Here is a 22,305-nt window from a genome sequence, read left to right as displayed (position 1 = left end):
AGACGCTCTCAATAAGAAAATACAGTAAAAGCCTTATGGGACCACATTTGCGGTATTTCATTCCAACGTCTTTTTCAGGTCTAAGTGCCAATCTCGCGAGTTGCCTTGATTTTATGCCCCACATAAAATGGCGCCGTTTGCTCCACAATGGCCTATTTAAGTTACATTACCTTCAAATATTCCCCAGTAAAGAAAATTAAGCTGTGCTACTGTGAGATCATCCAGTTAGTTATCTTCTCCCCGTAGTAAGGATGTCACTTTGACACCCTGTGGAGAACACAATCATTCTCTTGGACAAAAAGGTAATAGTCTTATACAGTGTGCCCTCAAATAGTCCACTTCTACAAAAAAAACACATTTAGAGGTATTTTGCATGGAATAATATTCACAAAAATGGATGAAAAAAAATCTCAAAAATGACAGATGTCAAAAAAAAAGTAATCCATTAGAGTCCTAGTTTTTATTTCTGGAGACACTGGATTTGGATGCTTGGGTCAAGCTGCCCCTCCTGACCTTGTAGCCTCTCTGCTTACCTTTTCAAATGCTCTGTAGCGCCCAGCAGTCTGTCTGCGCTGAAGCTAATTGCCTTCAAGATGCAGTGATCACTGTTCAACGTCTCATCACTCCTTCCACTTAAAATAACTTGCTCAGGTCTGCTTGTGTCCAGGGGTCATTAAAAGCAGAGGAAGCCTTTAATTAGGAACTCTGGATTATTGAGTGAGTAACCATCACCCGCCATGGCTGAATGCCCTATCTGCCTTGCACTTTCACTTTAGCTGACATCTGGAGTGATCCACGAGTGGAATGCCACAAAAATTAAAATACCTTAAAATAAATTGTGCTTAATTGGCATGTGTGCAGGAGATTAATGAGGATATAAATTGTATTTTTATTTATGGTATGCCGATTTTATTTTGTTTTTTTTTGCTGCAATTCTAGGTATCAAAAGTTTTGGTATCGGTACTTGGTATCGGTGACAAGTCATGAAAAACCTCATTATTATTATTATTATGATTATGATTATTATTATTATTATGCGCATTTGCATAATCCCCTATACCTAAAGTGCATGGTAATCTTCTGTTGTGCTAATTGCTACCCGTGCCCGAGGCAGCACACATGCGCATCTCCTCCACAAGGCATGCCTATCTTTCTGAGCAACCGAGTATCATCAAATAGGAGCCTAACAAACAAACAGCCGTATTTTGATATGGAGGAGGAGGGTGACCTAGCTGCATGCACGGTGGCAATCCTCTTCAAAAGCCTCACTTTCTGTAATAATAAAAAAAAAGAATCATAATCTCCATTATGATTTTTTTTCTTCCAATTTGCTTAAGATGTGTGTTAATTGTAATGGCGCGCTAAGTCTTTGCGGAACGTTGCAGTAAAAGACAGCGCAGCATTAAGTAAGGATTACATTCGGAGCGACCATATTGTAGCCTACATCTGCTTTTTAATCGCCACTAAATGAATGGAAAGCTTTATTCTTGCCTCGGATAATATATGCACGCCTTGACTATTTTACCTCCATTCGGGATAGAACATAAATAACAAATGAGATAAATTCTCTCATTTTATTATGAACTAATAGAAAAGGCTTGATGTTGAGAGAAAGGGCTGTTGGGGTACATTTTAGTATGGTAATCACTCACCTGGGGCGTGTTGCGTTTATTGACAGCTCTGATGTTAAATGTCTCAAGCTCACTTAGTGTTGTACCTCTTAATTTATTATGTCTCCATCGCTCTTCGGTGCGTGCGTGCGCTTCACTGGTTTGACCCTGCAAAATCACAGGAGCGGTTCCAGTTTTTTTTTTTTTTTTTAAACGCATGATGAATTTCTCAGTGGGGCGACCAGCATTGTGAAATGTAGTCCAAAGAACGTAATAGCTGTTAATAAACTTTTGAATACAATTTTAATGCCCCACCTTGCGTTATTTACATGCAATAATGCATTAAAGAGATAAACACAACAAACACTTTATTGTAACTACAGGGAATTCCGATTTTTAAGTAAATTAAAATATTCATTGTTATAAAAGTCCATTGTGACGTCAGTTTCGCAAGTGCGCCTGCCACGCGCAACCCCGCCCCCTTTGCGTGTGTCTCAAAACAAAAGCACGCGCTGTGACGAGTTAAATTGGTTTGAAAAGGAGCAGATGGGGCTCGTGTGTTGGTGCGCGCTCCGTGCGCGTGCACGCCCCATGCACGCGCTCATTCAAGAACACCCCCCCCCCCATGCACACACCCCAAAATGAGGCCGCCAGCTCATCTCAATTTGCCCTTTCACAACGGATTACCGACACAAAATATTTGCCATGCCTGACTTTTACAATCTAACAACTTTTTGCTTTTCAAAAATCATATTTCACGTCTCCCTCACGTAAAGACATTTGAAGAAGGTGACGACATTCTTCAATCTGGGTTACATGGCTTTATATTTAGGTCTGCGCGTTCCCATCTGTAATTTGTCTGCATATTTTGGGTGGATGGAGTAATTGAGCATCACTCGGGAAGGCCATGTATTTCAGAGCAGACATTTGAAACCTTAACTTTGGAACACCCACTTCACTATTGTATTAGACCATTTTAATTACAAGGGAAAAGCACAAAACAATAAAAACTCAAACAAAAGAAATGACCAAATTAATTTCAGAATTGCATTGCAGGTAATATGCTACCAACAGACAAAAGTTCACTTTTTTTTCATTGAATTATATTGCGACTTCTAGATGAATAAATAAAACAAAATAAATGAGTGTTTGATCAACAGCACCAACCTGTTAAACTAAATGGAACGGAGCCCCAATTAGCGCCCACTAAAATGACCGTTCAAGTGTTTAAAAAGGACTGTTGGAACAAAGTGACGGCCTCCATACTTTATGACACAATTCGAAATGAAAAAAAAAAAAATCTTTATTTTCATTTATTCCAAGTCATCTAAGGGGCCGAACGCGCAGGGATAGACTACCGTGCGTGCGTCCCGGCTGGTGGTGGTCGTGGTGGTGGGTTGAGCTGGAGCGACACGCCAATCAAACAGGAGAGCGAGCAAGAGAGAGTGAGGTTAAAATAAAGAGAGGGAGAGAGAGAGAGAGAAGGAGGGAGGGCGAGAGAGAGAGAGACGGATTAAGTCGGCGCGTGGCACCTCTGAAAGGCGAATAAAAGCAGAGCGTGCGTCCGCGGTTTAGTCACATCTGACGATCTGTTTCAATGTAGTTAGACCCATTTAAAAAAAAATAAAAATAAAGGAAGGAAAAAAACCTAACAAGGCCGCTGTTAATTAATTGCGGTTGTATATTGGATAGTTTAAAAAATGAGCTTTTCATTCTATGTAGGATAAAAGTGATTTTTCGACTTAGAAGGATTTTTTTAACTAACAATTTGGAGGACTCTCGGCTGTTAGAGGTAAGCACTCGAATTAAATTGTACATATTTAAAAATGTCCCTTTTCCATCTCGTTTGGAATGATCACCATACAAAATGTTACACTTGAAATTTGAATTAGGGAAGAATTTTCATGCATTGTGAATTGCCGTTGATCGCTCAAAATTGCGTAAATGCGCAGCAAAAGTTTTCGACCTCATTTAAAATGAGGTCTTCAAAAGGTCTTCGATTTTTTTTTTTTGCTTAAAAAACCTCAATCGCTTATTTTCAACCTTTTTATCCCTGATAATCATGCGGGAATTATTAAATAATAATAAATCAGCAATGATTTTGCTATTGAAATAACTACTCATATATTCGCTGCATTTTCTCATTACAAGTTTTTAAATATAGATTTCTAAACAAGTTAAATTAGAGCCACAAATATTATACTGCTATTGTGTAGCAATAATAAAAAATGGTGCCTTGTCTTTCCATTTACAACTTTAAGATCATGAAGTCGGAAATGTATTTATTTATTAAAAAACGTAGCTGGCCGAGTTATTCAAGTTGTATAGTTTTTTTGAATGCTTTTTGCAACATTTCTGTAGCATTTTTTTTTCCATTTTGAAATGTGTGTTAATCATTCTCCAAATACTCTAAAAATGACTAAACCTTTCCATAGAGGAGTTTTTGTAAAATAATGAAACGATTTCTCAAATATTAAATGCAATCATAAATAATTTTATAAATGGAGTACAAGTTTGGTTGGGCTGTATTTGTATGTTCTCACGTGACTGGCCCTTTTGTATAATTTCAAAATATATTTTTGAATACACAAGTACTATATTTAATATTAATTTAACTTGCTTTCTTCAGACATTATTTTTTTTCTAATCACAACTCAAAAGAGAATGCTGAATGCAAAATTCCAGGCATGGAAATAATTCCAAACATCATGCCAAGATATATTTAATAACTTTTTCCACATGTTAATTTTGTGTCCTGGCATAAAAGGGTGTTTTTACTTTAGCAGCATCAAATCATTTTTTTTTTTCTCTCTTCCTCCTCGTGCAGGTTTGTCGTGCAAGTATGGACAAGTCTCATCTTTCCAACTCCAATGACATCATCATGAGCAGCCCACCAGGCCCGTACCCGCAGGAAGCTCTGACTCCTCCCCGGCCCAACCATCACCACTCCTCGTCTTCCTTATCCTCGCCCTCCTCCTCCTCGCCCCTCAAGCCCAACCAGGTGGGCCAGGTCATCCTCTACGGCGTTCCCATCGTGTCGCTGGTCATCGATAACAACGAGCGACTTTGCCTGGCGCAGATTTCCAACACGCTGCTGAAGAACTACAGTTACAACGAGATCCATAACCGCCGCGTGGCGCTGGGCATCACTTGCGTCCAGTGCACCCCCGTTCAGTTGGAAATCCTTCGGCGCGCCGGCGCCATGCCCATCTCGTCACGCCGCTGCGGCATGATCACCAAACGCGAGGCCGAGCGTCTCTGCAAGTCCTTCCTGGGGGAGAACATGCCTCCCAAACTGCCCGATAACTTTGCCTTCGACGTGACGCACGAGTGCGCCTGGGGTTGCCGCGGTAACTTCATCCCCGCCCGCTACAACAGCTCGCGGGCTAAATGCATCAAGTGCTCCTTCTGCAACATGTACTTCTCCCCCAATAAGTTCATCTTCCATTCCCATCGCACGCCCGACGCCAAGTACACGCAGCCCGACGCCGCTAATTTCAACTCCTGGCGGCGGCACCTCAAACTTAGCGATAAGCATCCGGCGGACGAGATGGTGTACGCCTGGGAGGACGTCAAGGCCATGTTCAACGGAGGGAGCCGGAAGAGGGCCTTGCCCTCGGGGGGCCACTGCCATTCCATGGCCTCCATGAAGAACGTCGGCTCGGTGGTGCCCCACATGATGGGCGGCGACCCGGGCGCTCACAAAAGAGCGCACTTTGATGACGACGAGGACCTAGAAGGAGGTGCTCTGTCACCCCGGAAGACGCCGCGCAACTACCCGGTCATCCCCGTCCCGAGCAAAGGCTTCGGCGTGCTGCAAAAGTTCCCCCCTGCGTCCATTTTCCCATCGCCTTACCCCTTCCCGGCGTTTGGCCTCTGCCAGCAGAAAAAAGACGACGGCGACCTTTCGGCCGGCCACAAAAGCGCGGGACTGTCGGGTCTTTTATGGCCCGGACGCAAGGACGCTTTTTATCCTCCCTTTTGCATGTTTTGGCCGCCGAGAGCGGCGGGGGGGATCCCGGTACCCACGTACTTGCAGCCTCAGCCTAGCCTCTCCTCATTGGCTGACAATCCTTCCCTCCGGCAGGCCTTCCTGGATCTGTCTGACTCCTCCGAAGCCGCTGGTACCAACGTGACCCCCAACAACGGGAGCGCCGCATCCAGATCCGGCCTATTTGACCCCGACTGTACCATGGTGACCCCTGACCTCCGGCCCGTGACTTCGGAGAGCTGGCTCAAACTCTTAGACAACCCCACGCTCCAAACCAGAAAGCCCAGCTACGGCTCAGCCTTCCGCCCGGTCACCAAGGACGCCGAGAGCATCGCTAAGCTCCACGGCAACGGAGGAGGCCTCGCCGGGACGACGGACGACGAGTCGGGCGCGGTCGTCGCCGCCGGTTCTGACCGCCACCCGAGGCTCTCGCCCGGCAGCAGCTGCAGTTACGGCAGCGAAAGCGGCGGCGAAGGAGAAGCCGAGCCGGGGGACAGCGAGGAGGACGGAGAAGTGGACGTGGAGTCCTCCAAGCAGGACGACGACGAACACGACGGGGGCTTCTCCAACCGTCCCCTGCAGACTCGCACGAACCCGTTCCTGCCCGCCCCGAGCAACAGCTCCGGCGACCAACGTGGGAAGGAGAGGGGGAGCGTGTCGGCGTACGGCGGCAGCTCCCCTCCCTCCGCCGACCCCACCCGACAGTCCCCCAGCTTGCCCGCTTCGTCGCCCGCCAGCCTGCAGCTCTCCAACTCCAGCCCGCCGCACAGCAGAGAAGACGTAAATATCCCCCCCCCCCGCCGGCCACATCAGCTAATTATTATTTAAATGGCGCTGCGGCAGGCCGTGATGTGATCTGCATACGCAGATTGATAGGCCGACTTCTCCCTGTTGGAATTGAAAGAGTCACCCCGCCCTGATCTTGACTAATAATTGCCCCCCCTTGCCATGTGGGCTCTTTAATGACCACCTCATGTTTGTTCTCCTCAGCCTGTTAGGGCAACTCTAATCTTTAACCTGTTGACACTCGCATTAACCTGGCGGGCCGGGCAGTAGCAGAGACAGGAGAGAAGAAAAAAAAAGATAATCCCAGGGCTGACTCTTTAAATAAAATAATAGATTATGTAGAAAAACATGTTGGCATATTTGATATTACCCGCTCGCTACATGTTGCAAATGTGATCTTTTTGATTCCAGGTGGACAAAAACCGAAACGAAGGACTGCCTGCCTACGCAACCAAAGACTCCATATCAGGTTGGTGCACACATTTGAAACACTTTTCTTATATTCATGACCATCGTCTTACGCTCGTTATTAAAGCAGCTTTGACTTACTATCAATTTTTCTAAAAACACTTTTTTTTATTTTTTATATCCCACCTTTTTTTTTTATGGCAGCTTTCTTTCATTGAGTGTGAGGTGTTTTATGTGACACATATTTCTGAGATGTTTCATTTTCTGCTCTCATCTTTCACACCGACGACGTGCTCCGCTTTGTTTTGTGGTGGGGCACACTCTGTCGTAAACACACACACATATACAGTAAACGTATTTCATTGTGTCTTCAAGATGAGAACAAAGAGCCCAGCAGCTTCTTCGGAGTCGAGAATGAAACATCAGTACCGGCGCCGGACTACTGGAGGGAAAGCTCGGGTAGGTTATTCCTCTTTTTGAATTAAAATAAATCAGATTTGCATCGTTGGTAGGTTGGTTGGTTACACTAACAAAAAAAAAAAAAAGTTGGGTGAACTCAAAAATTCAGGAAAACCTTAAACAAAATTTTGCATTCAATAAACTAGAACCAGATTTCACACTCAGTATTTTTTTTTTCTAATTTAGCAAAAGTCCATACCAATAGTTCATTTTTATTTTTTTATTGAATTATAAGGATTCAACCACAGGTAAATCGAATAATCATCAACATTTTGCAAATTGCTGGGGTCCAATATAACCATTTTGCAAAAATTGGAAAATCCATCCCAGGTATCGAATCTTATTAGATGGAGCAAGTGTACCCAATGAAGTGTCTAAATACACACAGGCAAGAAAGAGATCGCCTAAAAAGACGCTTAGCCCGATTGTCGCCGAGGCTCTCGCTCCTCGGGGAGCCGTTATAGTTCAACAAGAAAACATCAGCTCAGAAATAAGCAGCGGCTCTGGCAGCCTCCATCCTAGACCAATATCGCCGCAGACATAATTGCCCCCCCCCCCTTCCCTTCCCCATCCCAAACCTTTGCTGTTTGAAAAAGATCACAGCTTATTGCCTTTTTATATCTGTCAGGAAGACATTAAAAGTGCTTTATGACATCTGTGCCAACATTTATATCTACCCCCGCTAACACAAACGCACACTCCCGCTACCCGGACACACCCGCGTGCACGCATCGTAATGATCTCCGCACATAATGCGTAATGTATTTCGAAAAATTACACGAAACAAATTAAATGAGACCACCTTCCCTCTGATTGCCAAACGTCTCCCTGGGCGTTGGGAAGCTCTACGTGATTAGAAGGCCTGACTCCTTTGAGAATGCAAACCCCCCCCCCCCCCCTTCTTTCACCGCCTCCACTGTCTTTAAACTCTCCCTCTGTTTCTAGGGAGGTAAAAAAAATAATAATCTAATTTCCCATTTATGTAATGCAAACCGCTTTGGCTTTGACTATTCACGGTTAATTGACTGTCAAACGAGGTTGTTATCCTCGGGCAGTGTCTGCAAATTTGCTTGTCAAATGAGACAGAGAGAGGAGAGGAAAAGAAGAGGCGAGAGGGGGAACTCTCGGATCTGAATGAGAGGAAAGAGCATAGGAGGGCTGAGGGGGATATGAAACGACTGGAGGAAAAGCGTACGCGGCGAGTGGCGGCGATTGCTTCATCATCTCGTGCATCGCCTGCTGTTTTCAAACTGGTCACATTGCTACGGGGGGGTCGAGGATGTCTTAGGGAGTCCACAAAGCGTAAACAAAATATTTACAAACTCCAAAAATTCTCCAGAAAACCCTGTTAAAGATTCTTACGTATGCAGGAATCGGAAAATACTCCTGAATACCTGAAAATACCTGAAAGGGGGTCAAATTCCAGAGGGGGGCCAGTGCCCCCGCAGCCCCCCACTCTAGCGCTGCCACTGCTGACACAATTTATAGTCTTCAATGAAGCTCAGAATTGTTTTTTTTGGAATGTGGGAGGAAGGCCCAATCTAACAAGATCTGATACACAATGTGGAGCTCAAATTCTGCTTTTACAAAGCTACTATTTTTTTTTATTGAAACTCTATTATAACAAAAAAACAATCATGGACATTGTAATTTCCTTAAAATGTTGTAGAAGTGATCAATTGAAATGTAAAAAACTTGACAAATAGTGTAATGTGTAATGGGGCACTGACATCTAGCGGCTAAATGGTGAATTACAGTTCCTTCACTCAAGTTGGAGATGGGAACAATTCAAACGCTGATCAAGATCAGCTCTGCTGTTGTTGATCATGAGATATTTTTTCATATCAATTGAAAACCTTTTTTTGCTTTCTCAGGTGACCAAAGTCAAGAAGCCGCATCTCCTGTGCAGCTCAAGAAGGATGTGGAGAATATGGAGAAAGGTACGCAAAGATATTTTGATTCACACATTATAATGTATGCAAGCTGTTTTGCAACATTGTCATTTTTTTAATCCCCAACAGAGGAGCTCCAGAAAGTTCTGCTGGAGCAGATAGACTTCAGGAGGAGACTGGAGCAAGAGTTTCACGCTTTGAAGGGCACCTCCCCTTTTCCTGTCTTCCGTAAGTTCCAAGTCAAGTTTATTTTGTGCTATTATTGATTAATCAGCACTAGTTACTTTATAAATTGGTATCATCATTCCAGATAATTTCCAAGACCAGATGAAAAGAGAGCTTGCTTACAGAGAAGAGATGGTCCAGCATTTACAGATGGTAAGAGAATACGTGCTAAAATAAAATAAAATAAAATAAAATAAAATAAAATAAAATAAAATAAAATAAAATAAAATAAAATAAAATAAAATAAAATAAAATAAAATAAAATAAAATAAAATATAATAACATAAAATAACATAAAATAACATAAAATAAAATAAAATAAAATAAAATAAAATAAAATAAAATAAAATAAAATAAAATAAAATAAAATAAAATAAATACTGATGTTTCTTATGTGTGCATCCAAATAAAAGGTACAGTACAATATATCCAATTATGTTTGTCTTTCATGGGTGAGAAGCTCGTGTGCACCATGCGAATCAATCATCCCAGCTGACTGATAGACTGACAGCCTCCATTTGTCTTTGCTTTCTCTCACTTGGGAAAAAAAACTTGCCACACCTTCGTGCACATACAAATTGCGAATGCTGAATACGAAGAAGAGTTTTATTCACCTCAACAATTATTGATACATGTTTAATTTGCTCTTTACTAACATATCTCTACTTTTTTTTGTCCTTCAGATTCCATATGCAAACATCATCAGAAAAGAAAAGATCAGCTCCCATATGAATAAATAGCCGACTTATGTCCCCCGACACCTGACACAGTCGTCCTGTTCTTTGAGATTGATTTCCTAAAAGAGAAGCAAATTGATGAAAAATCAAGCAGTCAAGACTCCAACTAGGACCCCAAAGAGGTCTTCGAGACTAATCTGCTGAGATTCAACGACCTGACTTTTTCCAAGAGTTTTTAAAGGTACAAAGAATCGGATTAAGGTTGAGGCTGTTTTTGTTCAGGACTCAGAACTGCTGCTGTAAATAAACACATTGGACGAGGATGGTCCTCATTCCGATGTAGTTACTGCTGTTACTGTTTTTGTTGCTGTCATGTTAGTAACTGACATATCAGCCATTATTTACTGTGAACATATTCATTCTAAACACACAGGAAACGTTACCTCAAAAGAACATCATTTGTCATATTGTCCCAAAGTATTCTGCAGACAAGCATCCAAAAATGTACTTTTTATTGACAAATACAAAAATACATTTAAAGGCTTCACTTTCACAAATGGACAGGAATTGTATAGATGGAACTTGTAATATATCCCGACTAAAATTGTATATATATCGTCCAACGTGGGAGTATTCATCCTCGCAATCTGTTTAAATGTGTTTCCTAATTTCATTTCAGTATTGGGGCTGCAGACCCTGACCTTAAAATATGATTATTTATTACAAAGAGGGAAAAAAATGATAATGCTGTCATTTGTGTCTCGCAGTGTGTAAAATGAAAACTCATACATTTTGTTTATACATTGAACCAAATGAATGGATAAAGTTGTCATTTAAGAAAGATGTTATAAACTGCAGACGTATTTAAATAACCTATGTTCCTGTTCTCTGCAATTTATTGTATGCGTAAATTAAAAGACTATAAATAACACCGTAGATGTTTCCTACAAATCATTTGAACGTATAATTCATATTCATTTCCAGAAAAAAAAAGCATTTGTTTTCGAGCGTCTTTCACGTCACAGTGTTTACGTCCACATTATGCGATTTACGACGCTCCTTTTTTGCACGACGTTTTCCGCTCATTTACGGCTCTCTGTCTCCGTACGAGAATTTGCCAACATGGCGTTTACTCTCTATGCACTCATCCAGACTGCAATTCTGTGCACAAATGCTGTCGCCGTGCTGCACGAAGAAAGGTTTCTCAGCAAAAGTAAGTCTTTATCAGTCATCCTTTAAATATACCTAACCAAAAAGTGCTTTAAAAACATTAAGTGCATTAATAATGTTTGATTTTTGTTGAGTGCTAGTGAGGCCAGTTTGTTATTATGATTGTTGACAATGATGTAAAACAGTAATGAGTTTTTCTGACTGCACTGACCTTCTAACATAATGCATTAATTATATACATTGCCATTAATGAAGATTATTATCTTTGACTAATCACAGATTTTTTTTTCTCCCTCATAAAGTGCAGCTCTCCTTTGTTTTGGCCATTGTGCGTTTCAGTAGTTTTATTCAAGTATTTTCTTTTGTCTTTAGTTGGATCAGGTGTCGACCATGGGGTCTCTGGTTTTGGAGATGACCCGGGAGTAAGAGCCCAAATCCTCAATCTCATCCGCTCAGTCCGAATGATCATGAGAGGTGAGTTCCTTTCGTCCCTGACTCATGCTCTTTTGTACCTTACTCTTAAAATTAAATGTGTTTCCATCTTTGTTGTTTTTTAGTGCCTCTTATAATTGTGAATTCAGCCTCCATCGTCCTGCTGTTGCTTTTTGGCTGACGACCGATCGCAAACTCAAGCTGCAGGACCAAGGAACAATTTCGCTCTTGCTCTCACACAACTGACACACACAGTTGATATTTAGGTGGAAGCAATGTTTAATACTTTCTAAGAAAAAGCAAACCCAGCAGATTCCTTCAGTTGCACACTTTTTTAAAAAAATTGTTATTTGATGTTTATATGTCCAACATTATGTGGTGAGTAATTTACATCTGCTGCACAATTTGTGTGGAGTTTGCATGTTTTCCGTGTTAGTGTATTTTTTTTTATTATAGATTCCTCCCACATTCCCAAAACAAGTTTTCATTTAATTGAGGACTGCATATTCCGCTATTTGTAAATCTGAATTAGGTTTACACTGTTACCATGGAGACACTTGTTACTGCAAGTCATATTGCAACTGATGATTTGCTTTTAAAAGTATTGTGCCAAATGTGTGGAAAAACAATTTATTTATTTGTAATGCCGTCATCTCAATTGTAAAGTTTCTTTTCTGAATAAATTAACATCTTAATTGTCATAATCCAATCCAAAAAAATGCTTTCTCTTCCTCCTCCCTTTCTTTAAATATTGACACATTTCTCTCGCTCTGCTCATCCACTCCCTGCTGCTCCACTTTTTTTTTTTTTTTTTTTTTTTTTTTTTTTTAATAATCCCCATATGCTGTGAATTATCACAATTCCCTGGCCTGCTGATCCTGACAAATATTATTAACAACTTTTGATCCTAAAAATATGAGGGTAGGTCAACGCGGCTCTGCTAGAATTGAAAGCATATGTTTATCAGAGGGATATTAACAGCAAAAGTCACTTTAATCTGTGATTAGGATGCTGTGAGCTTTGGTTTTACAATAATATGTGTAAAGTGATCACAACGTTTTTGAGCTTCACGGCGCAGAATGTGGTATTGAGTTGTGGTTTTTTTTTTTTTTTTACTAAAAGGTTAGTTGATGCTAAAATACAACTCCATCCATCAAGGTATGGATTTAAGACAGTTGGAATAAAAATATAGAATCAAAGGAAATAAATGCATGACATAGTTTTGGATGGGGTCTTCAAAACACTTCATTCTGACACGTCTCTAACATATTTTCCACATCCAATATAACTTGCAAAAATATATGCATGAACAAAAACTGAAAAACATGTATTCACTATCAAGAGGTAACATGAAAAGAGGATTTGTGGCAGTGCTCTCTGGCATGTCACGATAAGGTTTAGTCTTTTCCTAATACCGTACAATAAGCTACCCATTAATGCGATATGTCTGTTTGTCATTAGTGGAATGTGCCTCATGTTTTTCCCCCATCGTTGTAATGAGTGATTAAGTGGTTAAGGATAACACTCTTAAATGATTACAGCCTAGAAATGTGGTGGAAACAAAGTAAAATCACAAAAAAAGAGCTGCTTTTCATTATAATAATGCACATTTAAGTGAGGGGGCAGCACTGACTAGTAAAACTTAAAAACGCTTCCTATTTAACCAACGAAGAAGAAGCGAAAACGAAAGTAACAGCAGCTAAAGGTTAGCATGCTAAACTCCCGTTTAAAAGAATTTATCGGATCTAATACATGTTAATGTATTTTTTATTATTGTTAGTTTAATAACTACGCTTGTTGTCGTCACCAAGACATCTGGCATCATTCTGAATTACCATCGTAAATTTCCGCGATATTAGACCGTTGAAAAACTATTTAAAAAGTCAGTAATGCAGTTTAGATTGGTCTATAAAGTGTGCGTTGCCAAAATAGGTTTCTCTTAAAGGTAATAATAGATTACAGTCCTTTCATTGCAGCTGCAACCCATTGCAAAGCACCATCATGCATTTTATTTATTTACTTATTGAATTGCATTTTATTTAAAGAGCATCTAACCTAAAATTTGAAACAACTGAAAATATCAGATCGTTATAATATCTGCAATGCTTGCTATTATGCTCCATTTTTTGTTTATGATAAGCTGCACAACACACTCAAGCCATACTTGGCTTGGATTCTAAACTGAGCGAAATACAAATAACAGAAATGGGACACGAGCCGTTTAAGTAAGTCCCCCAAACTGATAACTACATGACAAAAATCCAAGCATGTCTAAATAATAATAGGGGATCACGGTCTTCTTCCAAAAAATTATCCACAACTCATCCAGATCTGCATTCTAGGCTAAAAAACAGTTTATAATCCTCTCAATTTTCTCTGATCTAGGTTTGAACAACGCAGTAATCGGATCCATTTTACCAATTCTGCATGATTTATAATCCATCAAAAAAGAATGAAACAGTTCGAGCGGTCTAAACCTCCATTTACAGTGGACTTTATTTTTATTTATCAGTTTAACAAATTGTACCCAGACTGAAGGCCAAGTAGCTTTTGTCAAGCACATGGAAATGACCGCATTAAATATATGGGATTACATTTTTAATGGCCATCTTTTTTTTTTTTTCGTTCTCTCATGCAGGTGACAAGAATGGCAAGCAGACGTGCTCTAAAAGCCGTCCTCATTGATCTAAGTGGAACTCTGCACGTAGAAGACACGGCAGTTCCCGGGGCTCAGGACGCCCTGTCCAGGTGAGACGCTCTCTTTGAATGAGGACAGAACAGGACTTAAATTTTTTATTTGCCTGTTGTCAGGCTACGACAGGCGTCTGTCGCCGTCAAGTTTGTGACCAACACAACCAAAGAGAATAAGAAGAACCTGCTGGAAAGGCTTCAACGGCTCAACTTTGACCTCCAGGTCAAAATCATAAACTACAAAAATGTCCTTAATGACTGTAATCATCTTGTCCCAACGTCTGTCATATAGGAAAAAGAAATCTTCACATCCCTGAGTGCCGCGAGAAGTCTTTTAGAGAAGACAAAACACAGACCGTTGCTCCTGGTGGAGGACAATGCCCTTCTCGATTTTGCAGGTACACAGCTAAAAACAGTCCGTAGAAATCATTTGTTTTTTTCTCGACAGGTGTCACTAATGGTGGGAAAATGAAGCTTCAGAATTGCTTCACGAACCAGTTGTATTTTTTTTTACCCCTCGAAATGGCACCTTTAAATCAACGTTGCTAGAACCGGTTCATGAAGCACATTCGAAGCTTCATCCCCATCACGTGTCACTTTGCAGGTATCGACACATCCGACCCCAATGCCGTGGTCATTGGACTCGCTCCCGATCACTTCGACTACCAAACTATGAATAAGGCTTTCAGGTGATGACATCATTTGTGATTTAAAGTCATTGTCTCGACTTAATAAAAATTCTGTCCCTCAGACTGATCCTGGACGGTGCGCCGCTCTTCGCCATCCATAAGGCTCGTTACTATAAAAGGAAAGATGGTTTGGCTCTCGGCCCCGGGCCCTTTGTCACCGGGCTGGAGTATGCCACGGACTGTAAAGCAACTGTCGTGGGAAAGCCGGAAAAGACGTTTTTCACACAGGTTTTTTTTCCCCTCCGCCATCTTCTTGAAGATCTTTTATTGGATCTGACGAGAATGCGTTTTAAAAATATTGTAGGCTCTGGCTGATTTGGGATGCAGCCCAGACGAAGCAGTCATGATAGGAGACGTAAGCGAATTTACTTCATCTAACTGAATCGACTTCCTTCTTAATTCGGTCCGTCTTCTCTCGCAGGACGCCAGGGATGACGTCGGAGGAGCTCAGAGTGCTGGAATGTTGGGAATCCTGGTCCGAACCGGTGAGATGAAGCTTTAAAGTCAAATTCGGTGGGACTCGGAACTTAACATCTGGGATCGCATTTCAGGTAAATACAGACAAGGAGACGAGAATAAAATCGAGCCGCCTCCTCACCTGACGTGCGACGCTTTCCCTGATGCTGTCGAGCACATCCTCAAGAATCTACTATAACGTCACCTGATTAAGGCAAGTCAGATAAAAAAAAAAACCTCCAATGATATCTCATAGCTGCTTTTTAATGACTCTTCTAAGTAGACCAGATAATGTCTAAGAACCACATCAACACATGTCCAGGAGTGAAAGCAAAAACGCTCCATCAGACGGATTCAAAGTCTTTCTCCCAAGCCGTGTGTTTCTCCATTAACCCGCTGGCCGACGGTTTGGTGTGCGCCAGGACTTCCAGGAAGTCCTGCGTTGTCACCGTTTCCAGCCGCATGGCTTGCATGCGCGTGTCTCCTGGACAAAGAGTTTCAGTCAGCACCTAAGTCCAGGACGTGAACTTACCCGGTCCTACCGTTCTTATTCGACTCCAGAGCTTCAAAGATTTTACGGGCTTGTCTCATGACGGCCTCCTTACACACCAGTCTGATGTCAGAGCCCGAGTAGCCATTCGTCTCCTGCCCGAGAAACATTTCATTTGCCAATCCCGACGACAAATGGATCGACTTACCTTGGCCAGAAGTTGATAGTCTAGCTCGGTTTTTAACTGCAGCTCTCCCGTGAAGCTGACAGGAGGCAGCCAATGAGAGATCATGGCTTGGCGGGACTCTTCAGGAGGAAGACCAACCAGAATCCTCTTTTCTAGTCTTCTTAGCATTCCTTGGTCCAGTTCCCTGAGGGAGGGAGGCTTTTAAATGTGAGGCCACAGAGGAAATTTCCTTCCAATCTTTTTTAAAAACTTTAAATCGAGGGGAAGAATTTGTAAATTTTAACATTGTACGTTACCAAGGCAGATTGGAGGCGGCCAGTACAAAAATCAGGTCCTCGGATCTCGCCAGTCCGTCCATCTGGACCAGCAGCTCCGCCTTCAACCTTCGACTGCCCTCATGCTCGCCTCTAAAATTCCGATTAATTATTACGATTATTCATTGATTTCAAGACGAGTGATTTGGCAGATGAGAGGATTCGTTAAATTATGCAAGGCTTACAATATGTTGTTTCCTCTCTGGCCCATCATCGACTCCACCTCATCCAGAAAGATAGTGGAAGGCGCGTGGTAGCGGGCCATCTCAAACAGAACCTGCAAAAAAAAAAAGTTTGGCATGTGACTAGTGACAGAAAATTAACTTGCCAGTTTCCTTAGCTATCATGAAAATTAAACAGAATAATTTTTTTGATACATTGCAAGAAATATGTGAGTGTGTCTAATATTGTGACCAGCTAAATACTGACCCGGACCAGTTTTTCCGAGTCTCCTCTCCACTTGCTCACTAAGCTCGATGCCGTTATGTTGAAAAAGGTCGTCTTGCATTCAGTAGCCACCGCCTTAGCCAGCAGGGTCTTGCCCGTACCTGTGAGATGCGTTGCGGGTAATTTGAGGCTCATTTAAAACAGCCGTATCACATTAAGATGTTTTTTTTTCTTACCCGGGGGTCCGTAAAGTAACAATCCCTTCCACGGAGCAAGGAGTCCTTTAAAAAGCTGGGGATACTGTGGCAAGCAGGAATGTAATAATAAAAAGGAGCACGTTTTTAGAAAAAACACGTGTGGCGATCGCAAAGGGCGTCACGAACAAATATGTGCATTAATATGAATCCGAGGTGATAAACAGGTGCTGTGTGAAATCACCAAAGTGACCTTCTACCCTGGAGAATGAATAGTAATGGAGACGGAAAGTGGTGGCGGGATGTTATTCAATAAAGCAAGCGCTGCAGGGAGCCAGATAGACGTTCGCATCGGTCCTCATCTCGTTGCGTAAATGTCAAGAGGATGCAGACGACCCGATTTGACGTCATCGCATCCATCAGAAGCCTCCGAGTGATGACATGGGGATGAGCGTGGATAGAAATTCTCCCGTCCCTCCGTCTTGCCATATTATCCCACGTATAGATTTCACGTCAGCCTGGCCGACTTGCCTGACCCCCGTCCTTTAAAGGAGATGTATTCAGAATCGAAGCGGCGGAATAGCGACCCGGCTCACCTTAATGGGATAGACGATGGCCTCTTTGACTAATCGCTTTGCATCCTCCAGGCCGATGATGTCGTCCCATTTTACGTTGGGGCTGTGCAAATAAATGTCCTGAAAAGGGACAGACGCACAGACAGAGTGATGCGCGCGGAAGCTAACAGGTAGCCGGACATCTCGACAAAGCGCTTTACCGCGCTCTAGTGGGATCACGGAATTACACACTGGATCGAATATTTTAACATTTAGATGAAGTCCAGTTTGACACCATAGAGAACTACAATCACATCATTCAATTAATACAGTGTCAATCTTGTGATGGGCAAATGAAGCTTCAAATGGGCTTCATGAACCAGTTGTGTTTTTTTTTCAACATTGTGTGTATGCGGTACCTTATTAATGACTGTGGCAAATTCTCTCATCTCACCACCCAGTCCCGCAAAACCGCTGAGGGGCTTCAGCAGCCGATCCTGCCCAGCAACAAATTAAATGACGGATAAATTAATAAGAAGGGTAGTGTGCAGCGACGAAGGTCTAGAAATGGTTTCGTTTACTATAGCTTTGATTCTAATGCATAAATAAAAGCGAATGATAAGACTATGCGACATTCAAATGGAAATTTGAACAAAAATTTGTTACTGCGGGAATTGACCTCTTGCTCGCCATCTCCTTTGCAGGCCGTTTGGACCTACGACACAATACGTGCACAATGTTTAGAGTCCCGGCGAAAAGTATGATATATTTTTCAGATTTAATCTCAATTAAAATTCATAACTATAATGGAGCACCTTCTTGGTCATAGCCGCCCCTCCAGTTTGCACAGAAGATATGGGGGAAACACTGAGAACAAAGTCTGTGAATTCTGAAGGACTACACGAGCTATCACCCTGGAAAATGAAACAAAAAGGTAAATTATTTCAAAATGAATCGTTCTTTTAGTGAATGGATTGCGTACATTTGAATGCGCAGGGGCAGCAGCGTTCCCTCGGACGTCTCCGCCAAGATTTGGAGGCTGGATTTTGGGGAGAGGCTTCACAACGGAACAAGCGGCCCTAGTGGAGAAATGAGGTGAAAGGCTGTGTATAAATAATATCAATAAGATTTGACTTGCACACCCACCTTTTTTTTCCACTACTTTTCAAATTCCTGCTATCACCTTGAATGAGAACTGAAAAGACAAACGAAGACTTTTAAGCACCATGGTGTTTTGTTATTCTGCCTCTGAAATTGAGTCACCTGGTTCTACAACTTTCTTGATAAGTTTGGGATACTTCTGGTACTTCACATAGTGATAACTCTCGTACTCCATCAACATCATCTCCAAGTCCACGTTTTCGCAAACTTCAAACTTCTTCACACTTCCGTTCATCTCCTGGTCCAAGGCCACTGCTGTGTTCACATAACTGTCGGATAGACGCAGAATATTTTTACCTTTTGCTTTTTGTGAGAAATGTTTAGAGAATATACGGAAGTCGGTACTGACCCGTGCCTCATCAGATGTTGGTAGATTAACATGAGGAGGCTCTTCTTCCTCATTTCAATCCTCAACTCATCCTAGAAATAAGCACGTAAGAAAGGCGGTAGAAAAAAAATACAACTTCAATTGGTGTTAGGGACAAAAGAAATATTTTTTTTCTCACACAAATTTGATGAGCTCACTCAAACATCACACATTGTTCTCCATCCTGCACTAGCATTTATAGCCAACAGAGGGAGACAAACTGGCATAAATTTCGCTCACTCTGTAACCAGGCAACAGTGAACGCCGAGAAAACATTAAATACAGAGCTACTAAATACCTCACCCAACAAATAGAACATCTAGAAATTATTGCATGCATAACATGGTGGGGGGAAGCACTAACTGGATCCAATTAAATGTGTGTGTTTCTATTTTGATGACATTTGTTCAATATGTTTGCAGTGTTAGTATATAAAAACACTTGGCCTGTACAAAAAAGTACGGAAATGCACGATGAACAGGACTTACCGCCTCCCGGGCTTGGTTTGCATGTTTTACTGAACTGTAAGAAGCGTCCATTTGTAATAAATCGTAATTATCGTGCGTTTTTTCGATAAGCGTTCGAGGGGAAATGGTCGGAATATTTACGGCGGTAGTTTGTCCCTCGGGACATGCCGTATTTATTTCTCCTCATTATTTGTTTGTACATATGCCACATTTATTAGCGTGTAAACGATGAATGGACTTATTTGAAATCGTCATTAACGTTTTAATGTACGTTCTTTATTGCTCCAAAGCAAGTAGCATTAATTGCATTTTGCGTCAATTTATGTCAATCTTAGATTACATAATGTCGGGAATGTAACTTGTTGCGCGCTTTGATTATTGCTTAAGTGTTTCGGGTTTTTTTTTAAATCAAAGCGTAAAGTCGTAATAAGACTCAAGGGTAATATAGTTCAAAAAACGTTTATTCTCAATTTGTGCAACATTTAAGTATTTTTTCATTCTTTTAACACTTATATGAACCATATACTGAACAGTGTGAAACTTTATAGCTTTGTAATTGAGAATTCATCCTATTAAAAATGTCATTTAGAGGTTGTGGTAGAAAAGTAATTGACAAATGCATATGTTTGTGTGTCTGGCTTTCGATTACATTTTCTTCAGAAAGGTAGCTACATAAAGACAAGCAACTATTCACTAAAACATCACAACACAAAGTAAAACAAGACAACATCCCAGCAGTGTTTATGCAACAGTCAATCGTGACAAAAAGCCTGATGATCGACCATGTTTCTTTTTTTAACAGGTTATGTGAAACCCCTCAAAAGAATGACGCATTTCACAAGTATTTGGAAGATTTTAGAGCCTTATTTTTTTTACCACCACCACCCAAGGCAATTTGTTTTGTTAGCACCAAAAGACTTCATTGTCTTGCTGAGGCAGCTTTAACAGGAATGCTCTTGTAGTGTAAGATTGCAAGGAGCCTGTAAGTGTAAGATTAATGTAGAAGGGTGTGGCTACATTTTTCCTTTCTAGTCCAGTATCGGTGTTAGTGTTGATGCAGTTTTCTTGGTTCAACTCAAGCATAATCAAGGATGTTCTTTCATTTAAAACAATCATCGGGCAAGAATTTAATCCACGCCAGATATCCAAGACAAAACATCACATCTTGTGAAGTGACTTGTCCCAGTGCAGGTTTGTTAACAGTGTCACGCCATTGCTTTTAGAACACTCCGGCCTCAGCCAACGTTGTTCCGATCTCCATCAGCATGGCTTTGCCGTAGACTTTGAATGTGTGAAACATGGTGACAAAGTCCAGGGTGCAAAAGAGGGTGTCGAACAAAGCCCCGCCCAACGTGGATGGGATGAAACCCCGGCCGTACTCGACCATCCATGTCCCGGCGGTCCACTGGACCCCAGCGGCCTCGCCCATCTCGTGCATGACAGTGTCACCTGTTATTTAGGATGAAAAAGCCAGACATTAACAAACTTTTAACCTTTTAATTATGACTTATCACCAAAATTAGTAGTCAAATAAACCTCTTGTAAATGCATTCATTAAGTACATGCCAATTTAGTATTCTGCAAAAAAAAACAAAGAAAGATAGTATTTTTTTAATACCAGAATAGAACATTTCAGTCTTTGTGGTTCCGTCCTTCCATCTTCTGAAGGTCCCGGAGACAAGGGTATCCGAAATATCAGCCCAGTAACGACCTACAAAGACAAAATTTCACGGTTCCACAAGTCGACCCTTCTCCTAAAATTCCACAAAAGATTACAACGAATGCCCCTGGACTCTGTAATCTTTAACCACAACAAAATTACTAATAACAGTCCCTCACCTGAGTGTCCTGATGTGTCTATTCCAGTTCCAAACAGTATCAGATATTCTGTCATGGAGGCATGGAGGACGCACATGGAGCCCATAAAGCCTCCAGCATTCAGAAACACCCATTGCAGGTCTTCATCTGGCAGGATGTGGCCGGGATACCTAAATGGGTTCACAAACATGCAAGATTTCTGTATATAACGTGTGTGAACAGCAAATCGGATGCCTTGGTGCAAGGTCGGGCTTTGAAGTAGCTCATGCAATGGATGTACCCAATGCTTAAGAATAGCTGTGAATCCTTTGAAATATTCCCAGCTGCAAAATCGCTTTACCTCTTCCTGAGCTCGACAACCAGTTTCGCGTAGGCCTGCTCGTGGTCCTGCCCTAATAAAACACGCAAACAATGAGCGCGCAAAGCAAGGCAGGCGTGCAAAATGTGCGATTGCCTTTTGCACGCGTTTATATGACAAGTAGGAAGAATCCATGCGGATTTTTGCGTGCATTCCATTTTCTAAATTGCAACACTAACCTGCGTATTGTTTGGTCAGTTTGGCGATGTCGTCGTGGTTGAAAATATACTGCTTAGTGGCCATCCAGTGTCTCAGGAGGAGTACGGCAAGGGAGGTAACTCCGATAAAGACTAAGAGTCGACAACACGAGGTGAATAAAGCCATGGTTGACAACAAGAAAGAGAAAATAACGGACGGACGGAGCAGCAACAGGTTGATGAGGGCCAAGACGCGTAATCTAGCGCAACTCCCACCAGCAACAAAGGTTACTGTTACTTCCTGGTTCAGGGAGGCGTGACCGAACCGCTGAACCAATCAGATGACGATGTCGCCGTGCAGTCCATTCAAAAGCACTTGTGGGGT

The 22,305-nt window shown here is 41.8% G+C and overlaps 5 protein-coding genes across 9 annotated transcripts; 3 read left to right on the top strand and 2 right to left on the bottom strand.

Moving 5' to 3' along the window:
• The first annotated feature begins 4,445 nt into the window (after positions 1–4,445).
• On the top strand, positions 4,446–10,770 carry skor2 (SKI family transcriptional corepressor 2). The gene is made up of 7 exons (XM_061292826.1): positions 4,446–6,381; positions 6,799–6,856; positions 7,171–7,254; positions 9,129–9,194; positions 9,276–9,374; positions 9,457–9,524; positions 10,055–10,770. The coding sequence occupies exons 1-7, from the start codon at positions 4,453–4,455 to the stop codon at positions 10,109–10,111; spliced, it is 2,361 nt and encodes a 786-aa protein (XP_061148810.1). The 5' UTR covers positions 4,446–4,452; the 3' UTR covers positions 10,112–10,770.
• A 357-nt stretch (positions 10,771–11,127) lies between these two features.
• ier3ip1 (immediate early response 3 interacting protein 1) lies at positions 11,128–12,354 on the top strand. Its single transcript, XM_061292844.1, has 3 exons — positions 11,128–11,261; positions 11,591–11,692; positions 11,776–12,354. The coding sequence occupies exons 1-3, from the start codon at positions 11,171–11,173 to the stop codon at positions 11,829–11,831; spliced, it is 249 nt and encodes an 82-aa protein (XP_061148828.1). The 5' UTR covers positions 11,128–11,170; the 3' UTR covers positions 11,832–12,354.
• A 923-nt stretch (positions 12,355–13,277) lies between these two features.
• On the top strand, positions 13,278–20,216 carry hdhd2 (haloacid dehalogenase-like hydrolase domain containing 2). 5 transcript variants are annotated; one of them, XR_009716335.1, is made up of 12 exons: positions 13,278–13,355; positions 14,289–14,398; positions 14,462–14,564; positions 14,634–14,739; positions 14,946–15,030; positions 15,093–15,258; positions 15,335–15,385; positions 15,452–15,515; positions 15,582–15,700; positions 18,317–18,370; positions 18,442–18,546; positions 18,609–20,216. XR_009716335.1 is itself a non-coding variant. In XM_061292839.1 (10 exons), the coding sequence occupies exons 2-9, from the start codon at positions 14,298–14,300 to the stop codon at positions 15,683–15,685; spliced, it is 780 nt and encodes a 259-aa protein (XP_061148823.1). In that variant the 5' UTR covers positions 13,278–13,355; positions 14,289–14,297; the 3' UTR covers positions 15,686–15,700; positions 18,609–20,216. The 5 variants fall into 5 exon arrangements, 1 of the variants encoding a protein (XP_061148823.1); XR_009716336.1 differs by lacking the exon at positions 18,317–18,370; XR_009716334.1 differs by having other exon boundaries at positions 13,279–13,355; positions 15,582–18,370.
• On the bottom strand, positions 15,733–19,758 carry katnal2 (katanin p60 subunit A-like 2). The gene is made up of 16 exons (XM_061292827.1): positions 19,629–19,758; positions 19,123–19,193; positions 18,876–19,042; positions 18,759–18,807; positions 18,595–18,691; positions 18,428–18,526; positions 18,292–18,327; positions 18,032–18,109; positions 17,655–17,753; positions 17,101–17,164; positions 16,907–17,025; positions 16,663–16,754; positions 16,460–16,570; positions 16,185–16,347; positions 16,029–16,131; positions 15,733–15,970 (listed from the first exon to the last, which is right to left on the bottom strand). The coding sequence occupies exons 1-16, from the start codon at positions 19,677–19,679 to the stop codon at positions 15,831–15,833; spliced, it is 1,539 nt and encodes a 512-aa protein (XP_061148811.1). The 5' UTR covers positions 19,680–19,758; the 3' UTR covers positions 15,733–15,830.
• On the bottom strand, positions 20,051–22,224 carry sigmar1 (sigma non-opioid intracellular receptor 1). The gene is made up of 5 exons (XM_061292841.1): positions 21,963–22,224; positions 21,766–21,817; positions 21,447–21,595; positions 21,226–21,318; positions 20,051–21,056 (listed from the first exon to the last, which is right to left on the bottom strand). The coding sequence occupies exons 1-5, from the start codon at positions 22,105–22,107 to the stop codon at positions 20,827–20,829; spliced, it is 669 nt and encodes a 222-aa protein (XP_061148825.1). The 5' UTR covers positions 22,108–22,224; the 3' UTR covers positions 20,051–20,826.
• Between the last annotated feature and the right edge of the window lie 81 nt (positions 22,225–22,305).

Source organism: Syngnathus typhle, linkage group LG12 (assembly GCF_033458585.1).
Source record: "Syngnathus typhle isolate RoL2023-S1 ecotype Sweden linkage group LG12, RoL_Styp_1.0, whole genome shotgun sequence".
Classification (NCBI taxonomy): domain Eukaryota; kingdom Metazoa; phylum Chordata; class Actinopteri; order Syngnathiformes; family Syngnathidae; genus Syngnathus; species Syngnathus typhle.
Note: the sequence above shows the minus strand (reverse complement) of the source record. Positions and strands in the feature narration are given on the sequence as shown.

What these genes read in the sequence shown, in the direction of transcription:
- hdhd2 (XM_061292839.1), top strand. Translation starts at nt 14,298, where the DNA reads ATGGCAAGCAGACGTGCTCTAAAAGCCGTCCTCATTGATCTAAGTGGA. An exon ending in GGCTCAACTTTGACCTCCAG is followed by an intron (nt 14,565 to 14,633) that starts GTCAAAATCATA and finishes TCTGTCATATAG; the next exon opens with GAAAAAGAAATCTTCACATC. An exon ending in ACTATGAATAAGGCTTTCAG is followed by an intron (nt 15,031 to 15,092) that starts GTGATGACATCA and finishes TCTGTCCCTCAG; the next exon opens with ACTGATCCTGGACGGTGCGC.
- skor2 (XM_061292826.1), top strand. Translation starts at nt 4,453, where the DNA reads ATGGACAAGTCTCATCTTTCCAACTCCAATGACATCATCATGAGCAGC. An exon ending in CTACTGGAGGGAAAGCTCGG is followed by an intron (nt 7,255 to 9,128) that starts GTAGGTTATTCC and finishes TTGCTTTCTCAG; the next exon opens with GTGACCAAAGTCAAGAAGCC. An exon ending in TGTGGAGAATATGGAGAAAG is followed by an intron (nt 9,195 to 9,275) that starts GTACGCAAAGAT and finishes AATCCCCAACAG; the next exon opens with AGGAGCTCCAGAAAGTTCTG.
- sigmar1 (XM_061292841.1), bottom strand. Translation starts at nt 22,107, where the DNA reads ATGGCTTTATTCACCTCGTGTTGTCGACTCTTAGTCTTTATCGGAGTT. An exon ending in ACTGACCAAACAATACGCAG is followed by an intron (nt 21,818 to 21,962) that starts GTTAGTGTTGCA and finishes GTGTTTTATTAG; the next exon opens with GGCAGGACCACGAGCAGGCC. An exon ending in AGACACATCAGGACACTCAG is followed by an intron (nt 21,319 to 21,446) that starts GTGAGGGACTGT and finishes TTGTCTTTGTAG; the next exon opens with GTCGTTACTGGGCTGATATT.
- ier3ip1 (XM_061292844.1), top strand. Translation starts at nt 11,171, where the DNA reads ATGGCGTTTACTCTCTATGCACTCATCCAGACTGCAATTCTGTGCACA. An exon ending in AGAAAGGTTTCTCAGCAAAA is followed by an intron (nt 11,262 to 11,590) that starts GTAAGTCTTTAT and finishes TTTTGTCTTTAG; the next exon opens with TTGGATCAGGTGTCGACCAT. An exon ending in AGTCCGAATGATCATGAGAG is followed by an intron (nt 11,693 to 11,775) that starts GTGAGTTCCTTT and finishes GTTGTTTTTTAG; the next exon opens with TGCCTCTTATAATTGTGAAT.
- katnal2 (XM_061292827.1), bottom strand. Translation starts at nt 19,679, where the DNA reads ATGGACGCTTCTTACAGTTCAGTAAAACATGCAAACCAAGCCCGGGAG. An exon ending in CTGCCCCTGCGCATTCAAAT is followed by an intron (nt 18,527 to 18,594) that starts GTACGCAATCCA and finishes TTCATTTTCCAG; the next exon opens with GGTGATAGCTCGTGTAGTCC. An exon ending in AAGGAGATGGCGAGCAAGAG is followed by an intron (nt 18,110 to 18,291) that starts GTCAATTCCCGC and finishes GTTGCTGGGCAG; the next exon opens with GATCGGCTGCTGAAGCCCCT.